Source organism: Bufo gargarizans, chromosome 1 (genome assembly GCF_014858855.1).
Source record: "Bufo gargarizans isolate SCDJY-AF-19 chromosome 1, ASM1485885v1, whole genome shotgun sequence".
In the NCBI taxonomy this organism is placed as follows: Eukaryota; Metazoa; Chordata; class Amphibia; order Anura; family Bufonidae; genus Bufo; species Bufo gargarizans.
The window spans coordinates 458481913-458502538 of NC_058080.1; the positions used below are offsets into that span (position 1 = coordinate 458481913).

The 20626-nt window shown below is 43.0% G+C and overlaps 1 protein-coding gene across 1 annotated transcript in view; it reads right to left on the reverse strand.

Moving 5' to 3' along the window:
- Positions 1–20626, reverse strand: part of TRPM3 (transient receptor potential cation channel subfamily M member 3) — a 532037-nt gene that overhangs the window by 181181 nt on the left and 330230 nt on the right. The window contains exons 11-12 of the mRNA XM_044287287.1: positions 10567–10701; positions 6794–6844 (exon numbers count right to left, since the gene is read on the reverse strand). Of these exons, the coding sequence (XP_044143222.1) occupies positions 6794–6844; positions 10567–10701 (186 nt within the window). The remainder of the gene's footprint in view (positions 1–6793; positions 6845–10566; positions 10702–20626) is intronic.

Sequence of the window (20626 nt, forward strand, 5' to 3'; positions counted from 1 at the left end):
ATTCAAAATACCATCAATAAAATGCACTTGTGTTTGTTGTCCATATCATACGCCTGCCCATACCAAAACCCAACCGCCACCATGGCCACTCAATCCACAATGTTGACGTCAGCAAACCGCTCACCCACACGGCATTTCGTCGTTGTAACCGACTTGAGTGAGCAAATGCTCCCATTCGATGGCGTATGGCATGTTGTAGAGGCGTTCTATTCATGGATGAGTCCCGGTTTTCACAGTTCAGGGCAGATGGCAGACAGCATGTGTGGCCATACGCCATCGAATGTGAGCATTTGCCCACTCAAGTCAGTTACAACGACGAAATGCAGTCAGGTCCAGATCCCGATGAGGACGACGAGCATGCAGATGAGCTTCCCTGAGTCGGTTTCTGACAGTTTGTGCAGAAATTCTTTAGTTATGCAAACCGATTGTTGCTGCAGCTGTCCGGGTGGCTGGTCTCAGATGATCAGGTAGGTGAACATTCTGGATGTGGAGGTCCCCTGCTGGTGTGGTTACACGTGGTCTGCGGTTGTGAGGCCGGTTGGATGTACTGCCAAATTCTCTTAAACGCCTTTGGAGACGGCTTAGGTAGAGATTAAATTAACATTCATTGCACGGGCAACAGCTCTGGTAGACATTCCTACAGTCAGCATGCCAATTGCACTGCACGATCTGTAGCATTGTGCTGTGTGATCAAACTGCACATTTCAGAGTGTTCTTTTATTGTGGGCAGTCTAGGGCACACCTGTGCAATATTCATGCTGTCTAATCAGCACCTTGATATGCCACACCTGTGAGGCAGGATGGATTATCTTGACAAAGGAGAAGTGCTCACTAACACAGATCTAGACAGATTTGTGAACAGTATTTGAGAGTAATGGGTCTTTTGTGTATGTAGAAAATGTTTCAGATCTTTGAGTTCAGCTCATGCAAAATGGGAGCAAAACCGAAAGTGTTGTGTTTATATTTTTTGTTCAGTATATATATATATATATATACAGACGTGGACAAAATTGTTGGTACCCTTTGGTCAATGAAAGAAAAAGTCACAATGGTCACAGAAATAACTTTAATCTGACAAAAGTAATAATAAATTAAAATTCTATAAATGTTAACCAATGAAAGTCAGACATTGTTTTTCAACCATGCTTCAACAGAATTATGTAAAAAAATAAACTCATGAAACAGGCATGGACAAAAATGATGGTACCCCTAACTTAATATTTTGTTGCGCAACCTTTTGAGGCAATCACTGCAATCAAACGCTTCCTGTAACTGTCAATGAGACATCTGCACCTCTCAGCAGGTATTTTGGCCCACTCCTCATGAGCAAACTGCTCCAGTTGTGTCCGGTTTGAAGGGTGCCTTTTCCAGACTGCATGTTTCAGCTCCTTCCAAAGATGCTCAATAGGATTGAGGTCAGGGCTCATAGAAGGCCACTTTAGAATAGTCCAATTTTTTCCTCTTAGCCATTCTTGGGTGTTTTTAGCGGTGTGTTTTGGGTCATTGTCCTGTTGCAAGACCCATGACCTGCGACTGAGACCAAGCTTTCTGACACTGGCTAGTACATTTCTCTCTAGAATTCCTTGATAGTCTTGAGATTTCATTGTACCCTGCACAGATTCAAGACACCCTGTGCCAGACGCAGCAAAGCAGCCCCAGAACATAACAGAGCCTCCTCCATGTTTCACAGTAGGGACAGTGTTCTTTTCTTGATATGCTTCATTTTTTCGTCTGTGAACATACAGCTGATGTGCCTTGGCAAAAACTTCGATTTTTGTCTCATCTGTCCACAGGACATTCTCCCAGAAGCTTTGTGGCTTGTCAACATGTAGTTTGGCATATTCCAGTCTTGCTTTTTTATGATTCGTTTTCAACAATGGTGTCCTCCTTGGTCGTCTCCCATGTAGTCCACTTTGGCTCAAACAACGACGGATGGTGCGATCTGACACTGATGTTCCTTGAGCATGAAGTTCACCTTGAATCTCTTTAGAAGTCTTTCTAGGCTCTTTTGTTACCATTCGGATTATCCGTCTCTTAGATTTGTCATCAATTTTCCTCCTGCGGCCACGTCCAGGGAGGTTGGCTACAGTCCCATGGATCTTAAACTTATGAATAATATGTGCAACTGTACTCACAGGAACATCTAGTTGCTTGGAGATGGTCTTATAGCCTTTACCTTTAACATGCTTGTCTATAATTTTCTTTCTGATCTCTTGAGACAGCTCTTTCCTTTGCTTCCTCTGGTCCATGTCGAGTGTGGTACACACCATATCACCAAACAACACAGTGATTACCTGGAGCCATATATATAGGCCCAATGGCTGATTACAAGGTTGTAGACACCTGTGATGCTAATTAGTGGACACACCTTGAATTAACATGTCCCTTTGGTCACATTATGTTCTGTGTTTTCTAGGGGTACCATCATTTTTGTCCATGCCTGTTTCATGAGTTTATTTTTTTACATAATTCTGTTGAAGCATGGTTGAAAAACAATGTCTGACTTTCATTGGTTAACATTTATAGAATTTTAATTTATTATTACTTTTGTCAGATTAAAGTTATTTCTGTGACCATTGTGACTTTTTCTTTCATTGACCAAAGGGTACCAACAATTTTGTCCACGTCTGTATATATATATATAATATATCTACACACATTGACAGAAAAATAATGCACCAAGGAGTTGTTGGATTGTTGGAATTTAATAACACTTTCTATGTCTTTCTATAATGATGCTATATGTAAGTAATTACAAAATTAAATCAAAAGGATAAATCTATTGGGGAAAACTGTACAATTAAAAGGATGCTCTAGTATCCTATTGAGCCATAGTCTCTAGCCTGGATACAAGGTTAGATATAATTGGGCATGGATGCATACAGGTTCCATATGGTATCCTGTGGCACAAATGCCCACAGATGTTGCAGCTGGGCCTGTAGATCCTACACACTCATAGGCTGCCAAAGCTGGCATCCTAGATTGTCCCATAAATGCTCTATTGGCGATAAATCAGGTAACCAGGCAGGACAAGGAAGTGTTGCAATCTTGTGGATACATTTCTGAGAGACCCTGCTGTGTGGATGAGCATTATGCTGCTGAAAATGCCAGTTGGAAGCCCTGCCATGAGAGACAAAACATGTGGCCACAGGATGTCCTGCACATATCGCTGAGCATTTAGTGTCCCTCATATCGCTATTAAGGGTGATCGTCGTATGTGAAGGCTCCCCAGATCACCACACCAGCAGCTGGGCAGTGTGTCACCACAGAAAAGGCAGGACTCCATACTCAAACCCAACTGTCTTGGGGGACAATAAGGTTCCAATATGTTGCAGTCGAGGTTTCTTATTCACAACACCACTGCAAACAAGGCGATGGCAAGACAGGTTATGAAGGTGGCATATGTGTCTGGATGGTGGACAATGAAACCGTGGAAGCTGTTGGAGGTTTAAATTATTATCTCTTCTCATGGTCTGTCTGGGCCATCCATAGCCTGTTCGCCATGTCTGTGTGCTCCCACATAAACACTGCTCCTAACACCTTCAAACAGCAAGGGCAGAACGGCCCAGATGGTGGACAATTACTCAAATTGACCATCCTGATTCTCTCAGTCCAGTGGTGTGTTCCCTCTCAAAGCCTATCAACTGGGCAAAATGTCTTTGAATGGGTCGTAGAGGCAGGTCTTGAAGTCAACGATCTCTCACCAAGAGGTACACTACTGAAAAGCAGCCTCTAAAAGAGCCTTTTTATAGGGCATGGGGGAATGTATAATCAGCCCACACCTGTAATCATTTACATATCTGTCTGAGACTACATGCCAAGATTTGCAGAAATCCACTAGGGGCATTACATTTTTTGTCAATTAGTGTGTGTGTATATATATATATATATATATATATAGATGAAGTGTTCTGGCAAACTTCACATTGACAGTATCCACAGCTAAATACCACAGACAGTAAATATGAAACTATCACAATCTGAGATTTGTGAATATCACAGTTCTTTGACAGACCAGGTACTGTACATTAGAAACAATTGGAAGTATATGTGAAATGACAGTATTGGGATTACTCATCCTGGATCCTGTTACAATTACATTTATTTCATTTGCATATACTTACATTTTCTTATGTTGAAAGAACTAAAGATTTCTTCACAAATCTAGTTTGTTGAGACTAGTAACGATTTTGTAAGGCTGGGTTTACATCATGTTTTTGCCCTACTTTTAACATATACGCGGAGGTAAAAAAAATAACGCAAAAGTACAGTACACACTCCTGCAGAGTCCAGCAAAATAACATGTTTTTTTTTCACAGTAGAACTCTATGCTGACAGTTGCCACTGGATGGAGGCATCCAATTAACATATGCGCTAAAAGTAAGACAAAAACGTGGTGAGAACCCAGTCTAATAAGTATCTATTGCTGCTGAACAAAAAGTCTACATAATAGTTTGATGGTGAATATATCAAATACACGAGAAGTATGTATCAAGATCTTATTGCACATGCTCATGTCTTTCTGGATCATGATCTAGTACTTGTCAATCGATGTAACATCATAGCATTCACCTGCTTCTGTATTATCTCAATCCATTGAAGGTTCATCTACAGAGATGGGTGACTCTATATAGACACTACACTGCGTGCACAATTATTAGGCAAGTTGTATTTTTGAGGATTCATTTTGTTATTGAACATCGTCAGTGCTGTTGGTCAATCCAAAATATTCAATGTCTTCCATTTAAGAAGGGTCCACAAGTTCTCAATAGGGTTTAGGTCAGGTGAGGAAGGGGGCCATTGAACATGTCATTATTCTTTCTTCTTTAAGGCCTTTACTGGTCCAACTAGCTCACCGTTAACAATACCCGCCCATAACAGTATCCCACCTCTACCTTGCTGGCAACAAAGTGGTGCTCTGTGCCCTTTACTTATCCAGCCACAGGCCCATCCATCTGGTGCGTCAAGAGTCATTGTCATCTCATCCGTCTATAAAACCTTTTAAAAATCTGGCAAGATTTCTTGGTCCAGTGTTGAATTTTTAACTTATGTGTCTTGTTCGGTGGCGGTCGAGTTCCAGGCCTCCTTACCTTGGCCATGTCTCTGAGCACTGAACACCTTGTACTTCAGAGCACTCCAGGGAGGTTGCAGTTCTGGAATATGACAGCACTAGATGATAATGGTTTCCTAGTCACCCAATAATTGATTCTTCTTAAATCTTTGGCAGTCCATTTTTTTTTCTCAACACGTTTCTTGCAACACTGTTGACTATTAGCAACAAAATGTTTGATGGTTCAATATCTTAGCAATTTCAAGAGTGCTGCATCCCTCTGAAAGACTTTTAACAATTGTTAACCTTTCAGTCAGTTACATTTCTTTTTTGGCCCATTTTGCCAGAGGAAAACAAGCTGCCTAATAATTATGCACATCTTGATATAGGGTCTTGATCTCCTTAGGCCACACCCTTCCTGTATTACACAAATGCACATCACCTGATAGCCTTCCATCCAATAAGCATTCAAGTTTATACAGCTTGGAGTTGTAAAATATTCATAAAAATGATCTGGTCAAAATACTCAGTTGCCTAATAATTGTGCACACAGTCTCATCCTGCCAAAGATGACTTTTGTAGGAAGTTCCTTCTCCTATGCTAATGATTGACTGACAGACTGCTCCCTCTTTCTTTATTAAAAAAACTTCTTCAGCAGCTGCAGGGTGTATTAAATTCCATGGTGCCTCAGCTACCGCTGAGCTTAAAAAATATAGCTGACCTCCCTCATTAAAGGAAGGAGCATGTTTTATGTCAATACATCAACCCTTTCAGGATCTTGCGATATTCAATTTTTGCGTTTTTCGGTTTTCTTAATCCCTGCCATTTACATGTCTATTTTTTTGCGAGACAATTCATACTTTCTAATAGCTGCATTTAATATTCCATATGATTGGTGGAAAGCTAGAAAGAAATTCCAAATAGGGTGGTATTAAAAAAATGCCACAGGTTTATAGGTTTTGTTTTAATGGCCCTCCCTATGCAGTAAAATTGACCAGTTTTAATACTGAGAAAATGAAAAACTTTGGAAAAAATAATTATTTTCTTTTTATCGCCATATTCTGAACCCCATAACTTTTTATAGTTATATCTACCGAGCTGTGGGAGGACTCATCTTTTGCAGGATGATCCTTAATAATTTTGACTTTATTATGGCTTTTTGATCACTTTTTATTAATTCTTTTTGGGGGAACAGAAGATATGAGTAAATGGGGAATTTTCGATCATGCATTTGTCACCTGCAGGGCTCCATAGAAACTGCAGCTGTGAAAGACATGGTTTATTCACAGTTTGGTTCCTGATTGCCACACAGGGTAGCCATTCGGAAGGTGCCTGAGCAATAGGTCCATAGCTTGTCTAATTCCTGCAACACACTATTGCCTGAGCTCTGTCTTTTAACCATATTGACCTGTTCTATCTCTCCTGACCTTAAACCTTTTGAATCTTCACAGGTGAATGTTTTTTTTTGCAGTGTGCTGCGCTAGGCATAAAACTATCTTGTGGGTGAGTCAATTTTTACATTCATTTTTAAGGATTTTTTTTTTACTGAAAAATATGAATGAATATCTTGATACATACAGTTATATAACCACTTGGAAATGTGTGATGGTAACATGAGGCGATAAACATGGTAAATAATAGTAACACTTGGAAGAAAAGCTCATGCAAAATAGAGAGTTACTAAGATCTAGGGATGAATGGAGATTGAAGTTACCTCTTCTTTTTACAGTATCTAATTCTTACCTTTTTGACATCCCTGACCAAATGGTATAAAGTATTTGACGGCCCATGTCTCTGAAACATAGCAGGAATTTAAATTATTAAAGCATAAATATAACCCCTGCACAAAGCACTTTGCTCATAATATATACAGGTGAAACTTCGAAAAATTTGAATATCGTGCAAAGTACATTTATTTCAGTAATGCAACTTAAAAGGTGAAACTAACATATGAGACTCATTACAGGCAAAGCGAGATATTTCAAGGCTTTATTTGGTATAATTTGGATGATTATGGCTTCTAGCTTATGAAACCCCAAAGTCACAATTTTGAGGTACCCTTTGCTCAGGGGGTATGGATTTATTAGCTGACTAGAGTGTGACACTTTGAGCCTAGAATATTGAACCTTTTCACAAAATTCTAATTTTAAGCGGCATTATTGCAATTCCTTTTAATTAGCATTACTCAAATAAATGAACTTTTGCACAATATTCTAATTTTTCGAGTTTTACCTGTAGTATATCTCTTCTCAAATGTAAATGAACAAGACAAGCCATTGGCCAGATAATTCTGTGTCATTAGTCAATGATACCTCACTTAGGCGGGGGTCACATCACCATTTATTTTTCCGTTCTTCTGACCCATCAGAAGAACAAAAAAATAAAGAAAAAAATAAAGTATGCTAAGCACCTATTATACTCATTTATGCGCATTTAGCATCAGTTTTAGCCATTTCTGTTATCCGTTATTTTACATGGAAAAAAAAGTCCTGATTAAACAGCTTCTCAGCACATCTTATTCAATCCCATAGACTTTGAAGACAGTGGCACTGTGAATACTAAACCACATCTCCAATCACACTCCTCCTCACTGGAGCCCGGCAGGGAGAAGGAACAGGGAGCTCCTGTCCATAAATGCATTCTTTACATCATGATATTTGTTCATGATATAAAAAATTGCCATCAGTGTCTTTTCCATGGTACTGCAGGTAAAAGTACCATGGTTATCTTACACAGGTTGTGCTAAGTATTGAAGATAATTCCTGCTCTCAGGATAGGTGATAACTAACTGATCTCTGGAAGTCCAACCACTGGGGACCCCCACTGATCTCAAGGACAGTGGTCCCATTCCCCAGTCGTGGCATGCGCCCTACTTCTCCATTCATTCTCTATGAGACTGCTGGAGATATATTGCTTAGCTATTTATGGAAGTCCCATAGAGAATGAATGGAGCAGCAGGGCCACGTGCTTGACTTTGCTGCTCCATCAGGACAGGGAATGGGACCTCCATGTTCTTGGGATTGGAGGGGGTCCCATTGGTTAGATCCACGCCGGTCATTTAGTTATCCCCTATCTTGTAAACAGGGAATAACTTCAATACTTGGAAAAGCCCCTTTTACGGTAGGTTCACACTTGCGTTAGACAAATCTGGTTGAGAACAGCCTGCCAGAGTTCACCAGGCCTTTGCACGCAACAGTTTTTGTCTGGCCGAAGACTGCTGGAAAAGGGCTGGATCTCATTAGAGTTAATGAAGTCTGGTGGTGAACAGCAGTATCCAGCGCGGCCAGATCCTGTGAACTCCAGCAGCCTACCGTATTTTTCGCCGTATAAGACGCACTTTTTCTTCCCCCAAAATGGGGGAGAAATGCCCCTGCGTCTTATACGGCGAATGCAGTCAGTTTTACATCGCTGGCAGCGATGTAAAGAGAGCGAGGACTCGGGGAGGGACTGGGAGGAGGAGCTGGGGCCGGCAATAGCGGCGGGGCGGTGCAGTCACTGTACTAAAGGCCCGCCCCGCCGCTCCGGTGTACTAATAAAATATGTCATATTCAATGAATGGTTATTAAATATGCCGCTTTATGCCTAATAGTACCTTAAATCCTTAGCGCTTCAGTAGTATGCAGGCTGGGCGGGCGGCAGCGTAACTCCCTGATGTCACGTGCCTGCGCCGCCTACTTTATGAATGAAGCAGGCGGCGCAGGCAAGTGACGTCAGTGAGTGACGCGCCGCGCCGGCTGCCCGGCCTGCCGGCATTGTACTGAAGCGCTTCGGATTTAAGGTACTTTTAGGAATAAAGAGGCATATTTAATAACTATTAATTGAATAAGACATATTATATTAGTATACAGGAGCGGCGGGGGATCTGTGGATGGCACAGTTATGGGCTGGGAGGGTCTGTGGATGACACATGTATAACAGTGCCATCCACAGATCCCCCCCTGTAACAGTGCCAGCCACAGATCCCCCTGTAACAGTGAAAGCCACAGATCCCCCCATAACAGTGTCTGTCATCCACAGTTCCCCCCTAACAGTGTCCGTCATCCACAGTTCCCCCCATAACAGTGTCCGTCATCCACAGATCCCCCCATAAGTGTCCGTCATCCACAGATCCCCCCATAACAGTGTCCGTCATCCACAGATCCCCCCATAACAGTGTCCGTCATCTACAGATCCCCCCATAACAGTGTCCGTCATCCACAGATCCCCAGTAATAGTGCCATCCACAGACCACCTAGTTCCAAACCCACAGCACACCTTTTGGTTAAAAATATTTTTTTTCTTATTTTCCTCCCCAAAAACCTAGGTGCGTCTTATACGCCGGTGCGTCTTATACGGCGAAAAATACGGTATTTGAAATGCAGTATGGTAAAACCTCAATAATAGCGACAAATACCACAGCCTTTCCTCCTAAATCACAATGCCACACACAATAAGAATAAAATCCAGTCGAAGCTGGTCCTTAAAGGTATTTCATTTTAGGATTATAGATTTGCCTTCGTATGTAATCTGTAGCCTGGCAATTGATAATATGCCCCTCTGCCTTTTTTGAAGAAACATATTAGAATTCTTCAATATGTATGAATCACAGATTTAGTAATGTACTACACCTGGGGACAAGGCAGAGACACAGATCATTTAACACCAAACAGCTCAGAAGTATTATGCTAGGGTTCTCAGGCATTGTAATTTACAAGAGAAGTAAGAGGTCACTAATGGTATTCTGCAAATATCTACATCTGAATAGGAAACTGAGGCAATCGCTTGTGTTTGTCACATTTGATAGGAATTTATCATCCTGAATAAAAGTGAAGAATTATAAGGAGGAAGATTTGAAGGATAACAAGGAATTTTTTATTTTTTTTTACTGTTGATTGAAAAAGGTATTTTGTCTTGTGTTTTAACCTTTAAACGGGTTCTGCACTTTGTTTTAACCGCCACTCGGGACCCCTGCCGATCAGCTGTTTGAGAAGGCAGCGGCGCTCCAGCAGCGCTGCGGCCTTCTCACTGTTTACCGCCTGCCCAGTGACGTCACGACTAATATCAACTAGCGTGGGCGGGACTAAGCTCCATTCAAGTGAACAGAGCTTAGCCCCGCCTATGCTAGTTGATACTAGTCGTGACGTCACTGGGCCAGCGGTAAACAGTGAGAAGGCCGCAGCGCTGCTTCTCAAACAGCTGATCGGCGGCGGTCCCGAGTGGTGGTTAAAACATAGTGCAGAACCCCTTTAAAGGTTAAAACATAAGACAAAATACCCTTTTCAATCAACAGTAAAAAAAACAAAAAAAACTGCCTTCTCAAACAGCTGATCGGCGGGGGACCCGGGTGTCGGACCCCCGCCGATTAGAAGCTGATGATCTATCCAGAGGATAGATCATCAGTTAAAACAAAGTGCAGAACTCCTTTAAGTTTATTTCAGTAAAGTTTGTGACCATGTCTTTATTGCTATTGTAGACTTGCCAATTGAGGAAACCAGAAGAGCAAGACAAAGTAAGATAAGGAAGTCTGTCCTCCTCACCGTGTTATAAAGTTCCTCTAGCCTGGAAATCGTAAGGAAACGGTGCATGCTGACTCCATTTTCTATAAGCAGTTTCACAAAGTCTACCCTGTCCAGCACTAAGGCATCTAGCATTGCTTGTTCCAGAGACCCAACCTAATGGATGCAAAATCAATAAGAGGAAAATCAAATTCAATTCATAATTATGTTAGTATAACAATGAAAATATAGATTCTTATTCTTTATGGAAATATTTGTCTGAAAGTAATACATACATGCAATATACTGTATGAGGGTGGAATTTTTGCATTAACCTACTCCATGTGGGAGACTTTGACTAATGGTTGTCAAATAGCTTAATTTTAGAAACTGAGGGGTCATTTATAAAACTGGTGTAAAGTAGAACTGGCTTAGTTGCCCATAGCAACCAATCAGATTCCTCCTTTCATTTTCCAAAGGAGCTGTGAAAAATTAAAGGTGGATTCTGTTTTGTTGCTTTGGGCAACTAAACCAATTGCCCTGGGCCCATGTCACCAAAGGGGCCTCCTTCCAGTAGTCTTCCTCCAATCTTTAGAGAATGCAATGTTATGGAGCTCTGGAAGCTAGACTCAGGAGCAGAGATGAACCGGATCAGTCTGCCCCATTATCTAGCAGACGTTCCTCTGATAGCAGCTGATACTGCCTGTGCTCCGATCATACACTCCCCCCTCCCCTGCACACGCACAGATACCTCATATCAAATACATTAGTCATGAAGCGCAGCGTTGGGACCGAGAGGGTGGGGGAGGATGTTTTCATCCACTCTGGATCCTGCCTTTCACACGGGCGAGATTTCCGCGCGGGTGCAATGTGTGAGGTGAATGCATTGCACCCGCACTGAATCCGGACCCATTGATTTCTATGGGGCTGTGCACATGAGCGGTAATTTTCACGCATCACTTGTGCGTTGCGTGAAAATTGCAGCATACTCCTCTTTGTGCGTTTTCCATGCAATGCAGGCCCCATAGAAGTGAATGGGGCTGCGTGAAAATTGCAAGCATCCGCAAGCAAGTGCGGATGCGGTGCGATTTTCACACACGGTTGCTAGGAGACGATAACATGGTTATAAGGGAAAATAATAGCATTCTTAATACAGAATGCATAGTACAATAGGGCTGGAGGGGTTAAAAAATAATAAAAAATAATTTAACTCACCTTAATCCACTTTCGCGCAGCCCGGCTTCTCTTCTGTCTTCATTTTTGCTGTGCACAGGAAAAGGACCTGTGGTGACGTCACTGCGGTCATCACATGGTCCGTCACATGATCTATCACCATGGTGTGCATATGTGAGTGTAAATTTGCAAATCTGTGTTAAGTGTATATTGTGAGTTTTTATGTAGGTATATGTGTGTAGGTATATATATAAAAATTTGTGAGTGTATATATATATATATATATATATATATATTTGTGGTCATGGCTATAGGAATGCGCAACCCAACTAGCAATGCCTAACTGAAAACTAAAAGCCCTTAGCCATAAACGTGGGTAGGCCTATAAGGGGGCATACCCGAGGAAGATAAGTAAAAAAAGAGAGGGGAAGGTAGGGAGGGGCACCGCAAACCGGAAAAGAGGGAAACCGTGCACCGGTGTGTGGTAGACTGGGGGATATAAAGGCCTTCCGCCCCTCCCACAAATGCAGGCTGCGTACACAGCCTTCCCTATTTGTGGTCGTGGCTACGGGAATGCGGAACCCAACTAGCAATGCCTAACTGAAAACTAAAGCTACGGGGGGTGTGGCCTGGTCGGGCATGTGAGTGGACGTGCTTGCGGGGAGCTCCTGACCTGCCGTCTGCTATCCTGTGGAATCCTGTATCTGCAGTAAGCGCCGCTGCTCTGGGCTTCACTGAGAGACACCGGGGAGTGTGCGGATCCTGTAAAAACCACTATGACCCGCACCGGCAAGAAGGAGAGGGGGCTGAGAGAGGCCGGAACATCCACATCGGTCAAACAAGATGGCGCCGCATCGGAGGTACGGGACGCGGATGTGGCGGCCCGTTTGGGTAAATACGCCTGCCCAGCCTCTAACATACCTTCCTCTGAAGTGCCTGCTCCATCCCTTGTTACATCGGGGGAGACATCTGTGAGGCAGAAAACCTTGGCGTCATTAGCAATGGGGCCTGAATATGAGGACTCACTGGCAGGGGAGATGGCTGGAGCTGCAGCTTCTGTTCCCCTAGCTCCACCTAGTGGCCCTGCATTTTTATGTACTCAGCATATCCAGCATGGACAGCCTGATAATGATACTGGTGAGCCCACTTCTAAGGATATATTTAAGGCGGTTCAGCAATGTAACAGCTCGCTTGCTCTTCTCACTACTAACATGGGCAGCTTGCAAGAAAATATGTCCTTTCTCCGCCAAGACCTTAAAAAAGTCACCGATAGGATGGCTGAGGTTGAAGTTAGAGTGAGCACCTTGGAGGATCATTTGCCCCATGTTAAAAGAGATCTGGGCAGGATTATTCACAATGTAACTCTGTTGATGTCAAAAACAGATGATTTAGAGAATCGCTCAAGGAGGAACAACCTCCGTCTGGTGGGGGTCCCCGAGAAGGCAGAAGGTTCTGATCCAGTATCCTTTTTTGAAGATTGGATTACACTTAAATTTGGCAAGGACTTGCTATCCAGGATGTTTGCTATTGAAAGGGTACACAGAGTGCCATTCCGCGATCCACCACCAGGGACCCCACCCCGCCCAGTTTTAATAAAGTTGCTACACTTCAGGGACAGGGATGCTATACTTAAGAAAGCAAGAGACCATCCTGAGCTACTGATCAATGGAAATAAAATTGCGATTTTATCCAGATTTCTCCGCAGAGGTCCAACGGAAGAGAGTCAAGTTCCTGGATGTGAAACGTCGCCTTCGGAGTACTCTATGTTGTATCCCGCCAAGCTTCGTGTAGTGGCGCACGGAGAATTCTGCTTCTTTGACACTCCTCTAGAGGCGGCGCAGTGGATTGACACCAACGAACCTTCGCTGAAGAATTCGGCATCCGTGGGATGAGTTTCCTGTCTATCCCAGAGTTGGATCACGTGAGATATGATGGATATACTAAGGGACACGTTTGATATGTTATGCATATTAATACTTTACGTATAGGACGTACCTCCTTTCTGTCTACTGTTCTTATGATCTTTTGTTTATGTTATATGTGTTCTATATGTAGGGTCCTTAGGCCCATGTGTTATTTTGGTGACGAGTTGCGGGTGTCACCTAAAGATATTTAAATATGTCTTTGTACTTTGATCGTACACATTACGCTGCAGATTCACTTGCATGTGGGCAGGCCAGCAAAAATAACCCGATCTATGTTTGCATTCTCTCACGGGTTTTCCTGTGGCAGTTATCCCACCATATATATTGCTGACTGCAGGGAAATTTTTTCGCCCGTTTTGTTGGGTTTTTCACGGTAGGGATCTTATCCATGCCAGAAGCTGTTCTGTTTTTAGGTTAGTTTTTGGGGCTGAGAATGGGTGGGTTGAGCGATGGAGCGGGATCCGAGATCTTATGGGGCATGTAAGGAGTATGGAGGTAACATGTATGACTACTGTGGTGTGCTTGGCTATTAACTATACTATGAGGTCTTATGGCGAATAGTCTCAAGATAATAGGGTGGAATGTTAGGGGTTTAGGTGAATCGACTAAACGTACTGCGGTGTTTATGGCGCTACAACGCTTTCACCCAGCTATATTCTGTCTGTCAGAGACTCATTTATCTACTAACACTACCTCAGTCTTACAAAGGCCATGGATTGGTCATGCATTTCATTCCATGTTCTCTTCACATTCTAGGGGTGTAAGTGTTCTGGTGCATAAATCTCTGCCATTTATGTGTCATTCGTCTCAAATGGACGATAATGGACGGTATGTTTGTCTCCACTGTACCTGTTATCATTGGTCCTTTATATTGGTACATTCCCCCTCCCTATAGTAGTGAGGTACTAAAGGAAATTATGAGATATGTTGAGGATTTACCCCAATGCCCTATACTGATAGTAGGAGATTTTAATACTTGTCCTTCTGTAACATTGGATAGGGGAGGGATGTCGGGAGCAAGTAGGGACTCTAATTTTGCCAGTGTGTTGCAGGAATTGGACCTACATGACATTTGTCGGGTGAGCAACCCGAATTTGCGTCAGTTCTCATGTTTTTCTAGCTCTCACCATTCGTTGTCCCGGATAGATTTAGCTATAGGTTCGCCTGAAGTGCTGTCGCTAGTGGCGGAAATCAAATACTTACCTAGAAGTCTTTCCGACCATTCCCCGATTTTTGTAGAAATGCATTTGGGCACTAAGCGTCTCCCTGGGAGTGGTACATGGAAACTTAATCCATTCTGGCTACAGCTGGTAGATGGGGAGAATGGTATGGTGGAGGAATTGAAGGAGTTCTTTGAGCAAAATGTTGGGTAGGCGGCTATGGGTGTGGTGTGGGATACTTGCAAAGCGTACGCTAGAGGCCTTTACATTCAAAAGATTAGTAGATAAAACTAAATCTCGGGAAGCCCAGAAAAAGCTGCAAGCTTTAGTAGTGGAGGCGGAGGAAAGGTTTGTAAATTCACCTGACAGGGCAAGTGAGGACTCTCTTATAGCATCTCAGGCGGGGTTGAAGCAGCATATCTTGCATACGGTGGACAATCGCTTTTTTTTTTTTAAAACAATAGTACTTTGAGGCAGGGGAAAGTTCTGGAAAGCTACTAGCAAGGGTTATTAGAGCCCAGGAGGGACCGTCCAAAATCTTGTCTATTCAGAGGACAGATGGTTCTCTTGCCACGCAGATGAGGAGATTCTGTCAGTATTCCACACCTATTATGAATCCCTGTATAGGACTAAATTAGAAGTGGATTCTACCAATATAGCTACTTATCTTGCAGAGATTGAGATTCCGCGACTGTCGGCGGAAACTATGGCATGTCTAGATGGCCCTTTAACACTCACTGAGTTGGAATTGGCGCTACAAGCATTTCCCAATGAGAAAGCCCTGGGGATAGATGGACGATAGAGTTTTTTTTTTTAAATATAGTAGTGTCCTATTGCCCCATCTAATGTTGGTTTTTAATGATTCCCTTCAATCAGGAAATCCTCCTGCTTCTATGAAAGAGGCTATTGTAGTGGTCCTGCCCAAACCTGGTAAGGATCCCAGATCCCCTGACTCGTACAGACCAATTTCACTGTTGACCTCTGATATTAAGATCTTGGCGAAAGTTTTAGCGAATTGTTTACAGTCCGTTATCTCCACTATCATCCATAGGGATCAGGCGGGTTTCATGCCTGACAAATCTACTTAGGAAAATCTTAGACGGCTTTTTCTTAATATCCAGAGAAGGGTTGAGTCAGTTGGAGGTTGAGCCATCCTTTCATTGGACGCAGCTAAGGCCTTTGATAGCGTTGAATGGAGTTATCTCTGGGAGGTGTTGCGAGTCATGGGGTTAGGGAAGACCTTTATCTCCTGGGTTCAGTTGTTATACAACGGCCCCACGGCTAGGATATGGGCTAATGGGGGAACTTCGGAGTCGTTTAGATTAGGAAGAGGAACCCGTCAGAGATGCCCATTATCCCCCCTCTGTTTGCTATCGCAATTGAGCCGCTTGCCTGCTTATTGCGCTCATCTGATAGGATCATAGGATTTCCCTGTGGGACCTGGGAGGAGAGGGTGTCCCTATATGCTGACGACATGCTAATATATTTAGGTAATGTGGAACAGTCCTTAGGTCCTGTCATGGCACTTGTACGGGAGTTTGGAGATAGGTCTGGTCTCCGTATCAACTGGGATAAGTCCACTCTCCTACCGTTAGATGATTCTGCTATGACTCTCCTCCCACAGTCCAGTCCATTGCAGATTGCGCATCAGGTCAAGTAGGGATATTAGTTACCGCAAACCCTAACAGTTATATTAAACTTAATATAGAGCCACTTTTGATCACAATGTTGGCTAAGATTAAGGCTTGGTGCAAATTGCCGTTGTCTGAAATTGGGAGGAGTAACCTTCTTAAAATGATTCTCATGCCCAAACTCATGTAGGTCTTACATAATTCCCTGATATGGATTCCTCGCAGGATATTTATAAAAATTGATAGGTTATTTAGGGATCTGATTTGGCGCCATAAAAAAAGCTCGGATTAGACTAGACACTCTGCAGAGAGGGAAAGAGGAGGGAGGGCTTTCAGTCCCGAATGCATGGCTCTACTACATTTCGGCTCAATTGCAACAGTTGAGGGGATGGGGAGGACTCCTGGGGATATTGCCTCAGTCAGACTGGTGGCACACATTATTGGTCACAATTCTCCGGTTGCTGTATTGGAAAATAGTGGACTTGTTGGCAAGTTGACAGGGCATCCCACACTTTTCATGATACACAAGGTCTGGCAGAAATGTCGGGCGCTGCTATCAATACTAGGGTTTACTCAGTTTTCCCCTATATGGAAAAATCCGCACCTGTCTGAATTATTCCATTTAAATGGCTTCTCACCCTGGGAGCGCAAAGGAGTGAGGTATTTATGTCAGCTACAGAGTGCTGACATTTTTAAGTCCTTTGATCAGTTAAGAAATGAATTTGGTCTCCCACACTCGGCCTTTTATCAATTTCTGCAACTACGGCATGCCTTTCAGACACAGGCTAAATCCTTATCGTTGAAATGTACTATAGTCCCGTTGTTTCAGCAACTTCTCACAAACAGTTCCTCGAGCGGTCTGATATGATTTACTTACAGTAACTTGTATGTGAAATCACTGAAACAAGATGTTTTAGCAGTTAAATCTAAATGGGAAAATGAGGTAGGGCCGATTTCAGAAGAGCAATGGAAGTCGCTTTTAGCGCTCACTCCGCAATTGTCAGTTTGTGAGGGGCAACGTATGTCCCAGCTGTTTTTACTACACCGGGTGTATAGGACTCCAGAGATTTTATGCCGGATAGGTGTTCGGGCAGGTGCGGATTGTCCTAGATGCGGTATAAGTCCTGCATCCTTGTTACACATGTTCTGGGATTGTGCGGAGCTCTGGAGCTTTTGGACTGCGGTTCTGGCCTCTATAAAAGATGCATATAATATTACAGTTACACCTGGGCCAAGATCATGTGTGGTAGGGATATTGGACATCAAAAACCGTCATCATCGTCTGGGAGTACAGCGTTTATTTCAAGCTAGGAAACTGATAGCCAGATATTGGCTAAGACCCCAATCTCCATCTAGGGGAGAATTTCTTAATAGGATGTCAGATATACTGCGCTTAGAAAAGGGTATATACAGTATATTAAAAGACAATGTGTAATGAAGTTTAACAAAATATGGGAAAATTGGGAGAAATATAGGATATAGTGCCCCGATTAGCTTCCTTTCCTAACTGTGCTATGTGGTGGGTAGTAGCAAAGACCTTGTTTCTCTGTGCTTTCTATCTCCTTTATTCTAATTAGCTTTGGATATGTGCTGTTTGAAGATGATCAGAATGACATACGATGAGTGTGAATGGGCCTGTTAAACAGATAAGAGAAGTACACCAGTGGATATTCTCTGGAAGTATTGATAATGTAACCGGTTTTGGAGGTCGGACCCGTTCCATCGCTCGGGTGGGGGTGGGGGGGGGGGGGTTAGTTGGGTAGGGAGGGACAGTCTTTTGTTTATAAACCGAAAGGGGTGGGAAACTTGGTTTGTACAATGGATATTTTATAACAATATTACTTGATCTCATGTACGTCTTCTCCTATGCTGGATGCTACATATTGTATTCAAGGAATTTATTTTATGACTGATCATGTAATGCTTTGGTAATACCTTTATTGGCGGTTGCATGTATATTGTGCAGACTATTTTCTTTCTCTGTATTTTTGCAATTTACAAAAAAAAATTATAAAAATTATGTGATTTAAAAAAGAAAACTAAAGCTACCATCTAGCTAAAATGGCTGATGGTGTGTCCTTAGCCATGAACAAGGGTAGGCCTATAAGGGGGCAAAAATCAAAACCAGATAGTTAATATGAAAATGCTTTATTTAGCAAAAACAAATTTACAAAGCCAGGCAAGTAAAAGCTTTAGCAATTTCGGTCTGTGGGTTTGGCACATAACGAGCAAAGCGGGAAGATTGCCAGTGTCCCATTTCTCTGATGATGTGAGCTGGGACACCATGTGCTGAGGCTGAGGATGCTGCTCCGATACGGAAAGAATGTCCTGATATACGTTTGGAGTCATAACCGAGACCAGAAGCTAAGATGCGAATATGAGTGACAAATTGTGAAGATGGGAGAGGGCGGTTATTAAATGGCAGCAACGGGGTATTTGGAGAGGAGCCATCCAAAACTGACAGTAAGCGTTTTAGGACCTTAACAGGGCACCATTCATTGAAAGTCTGGAAATAATTTACCTTAGTTGGCAGCCCTACTTGGGAGGTTTTGGTGGAGAAAAGATACAGCGTAAAATGATCAGGGTGCCAGACTAATTGGCATAAAGCCAAACCTTTAACCCTAGGTGAAGTGCTAGTGAATTCCCCGGGTCTTAAGAAACCATAAAAGCTGAGGAACATGGTGGCTTTGATAATTGTACTGATATAGGGCCCAAAAGGATTGCCATCTAGTGAATTTGAAAGTTCTCTGAACAGCTCCCCGGACACCGGCTGTCTTCCCAGACCTGGACTCGTGGAGCTTTTCTGAATGCCCCCTTAAAGTGGCTTTGACCGCTTGCGAAGCAAAAAATGACCCGCAGTCCAGATGTTCTAAAATGTGATATTATTGAACCCCTGCCAAATAAAGCTTGATCGTATTATATGACAGATGGAGCTCCCCGTGACTAGGAAAGCCATGATATACGTGGTGAGGTTGACATTGCTTCGAGGATGGAGCCGTGCAAATAGCTTAAAAATATTCCAACCGGTTTTGTAATTACGAGCATTGACTGAAAGTGACTTAAGGATGAGAGACTTGGCTGCTGAGAAATGCCTTCTTAAGCCATCATCAATTTCCTGTCTGCTGGTGGGAAAACTCCTGTTTGGTCTGCTTCTGGCATTGCCTGAAAGAAAGTGGGGAAATTGAAACGTGACAAAGCGTCCGCCGCAATATTTTGAAGTCCCTGAATAAGTTGACAAGAGAAGTGGAAATTGAAATGTAGGGCGAGCCAAACCAGCTTGCGTACAAATGGCATGATTTGTGGAGACTTAGACCTGCCTTTGGAGAGGATATCAACAACTGCCTGATTGTCGGTGATGAAGGCAACTGAAGAGTTTTCCCAATGCCTACCCCAAACTAGTGCGGCAGCAACTATAGGATAGATTTCGAGCAATGGGGAGGATTTTAAAACTTCTTATAATGAAGAGAGTTCAGGCGGCCAATTACTGGCAAACCAATGTCTGCCGAAAATCGCCACAAACCCACCGGAAAAGACCGTGGGAGACGCTGGACTCCTCTGTGGCACGAATAAGGAAACCCCATTCCAACCAGACAAGAAGTCCCACATGACAAGATCAGCAGAAGCCTCATTGTCTAGGTGGATCAAGGAATCCTGATCTGGAGCTGAGGGAAGAAGTTGCAGTAATCTGGATATGAAAGCCCTGCCTTGAGGCATAACCTTGGTAGCGAAATTTTGCATCCCTAACAAAGATTGCAGCTCTAACTTGGTTAAAGTCCTGCAGGTTACTCATTTAGCAATGGTTTGTTTGATTTTCAGCAACTTATCTTCTGGTAGTCTAGCTTGCATTTTTTGGGTATCTAACACAATTCCCAGAAATGTTACCAAGGAGGAAGGGCCTTCAACCTTTGACGGAGCAACTGGAACATTTAACGCAGAGAAAATCTGTAAGAGACTGTGCAACTTGTGGGGAATATGACTAGGTGGCTCTATTAATAAGAAATCGTCCAGATAATGGATAACCATAGGGGAGCCGGCATGGTTAACCAGTATCCGGTGGAGGGCCTGAGCAAAATTGATCGAAAAGCCACGGGCTGCTTTTGGACCCAAAGGTTAAACAATTAGCGAAGTAATACTGACTCGATCATTTAATCCCGCAAAACTTCCATAACCATGGGTGAATCAAGAAAGTGGAAAACCGCACTGCTTGATACAC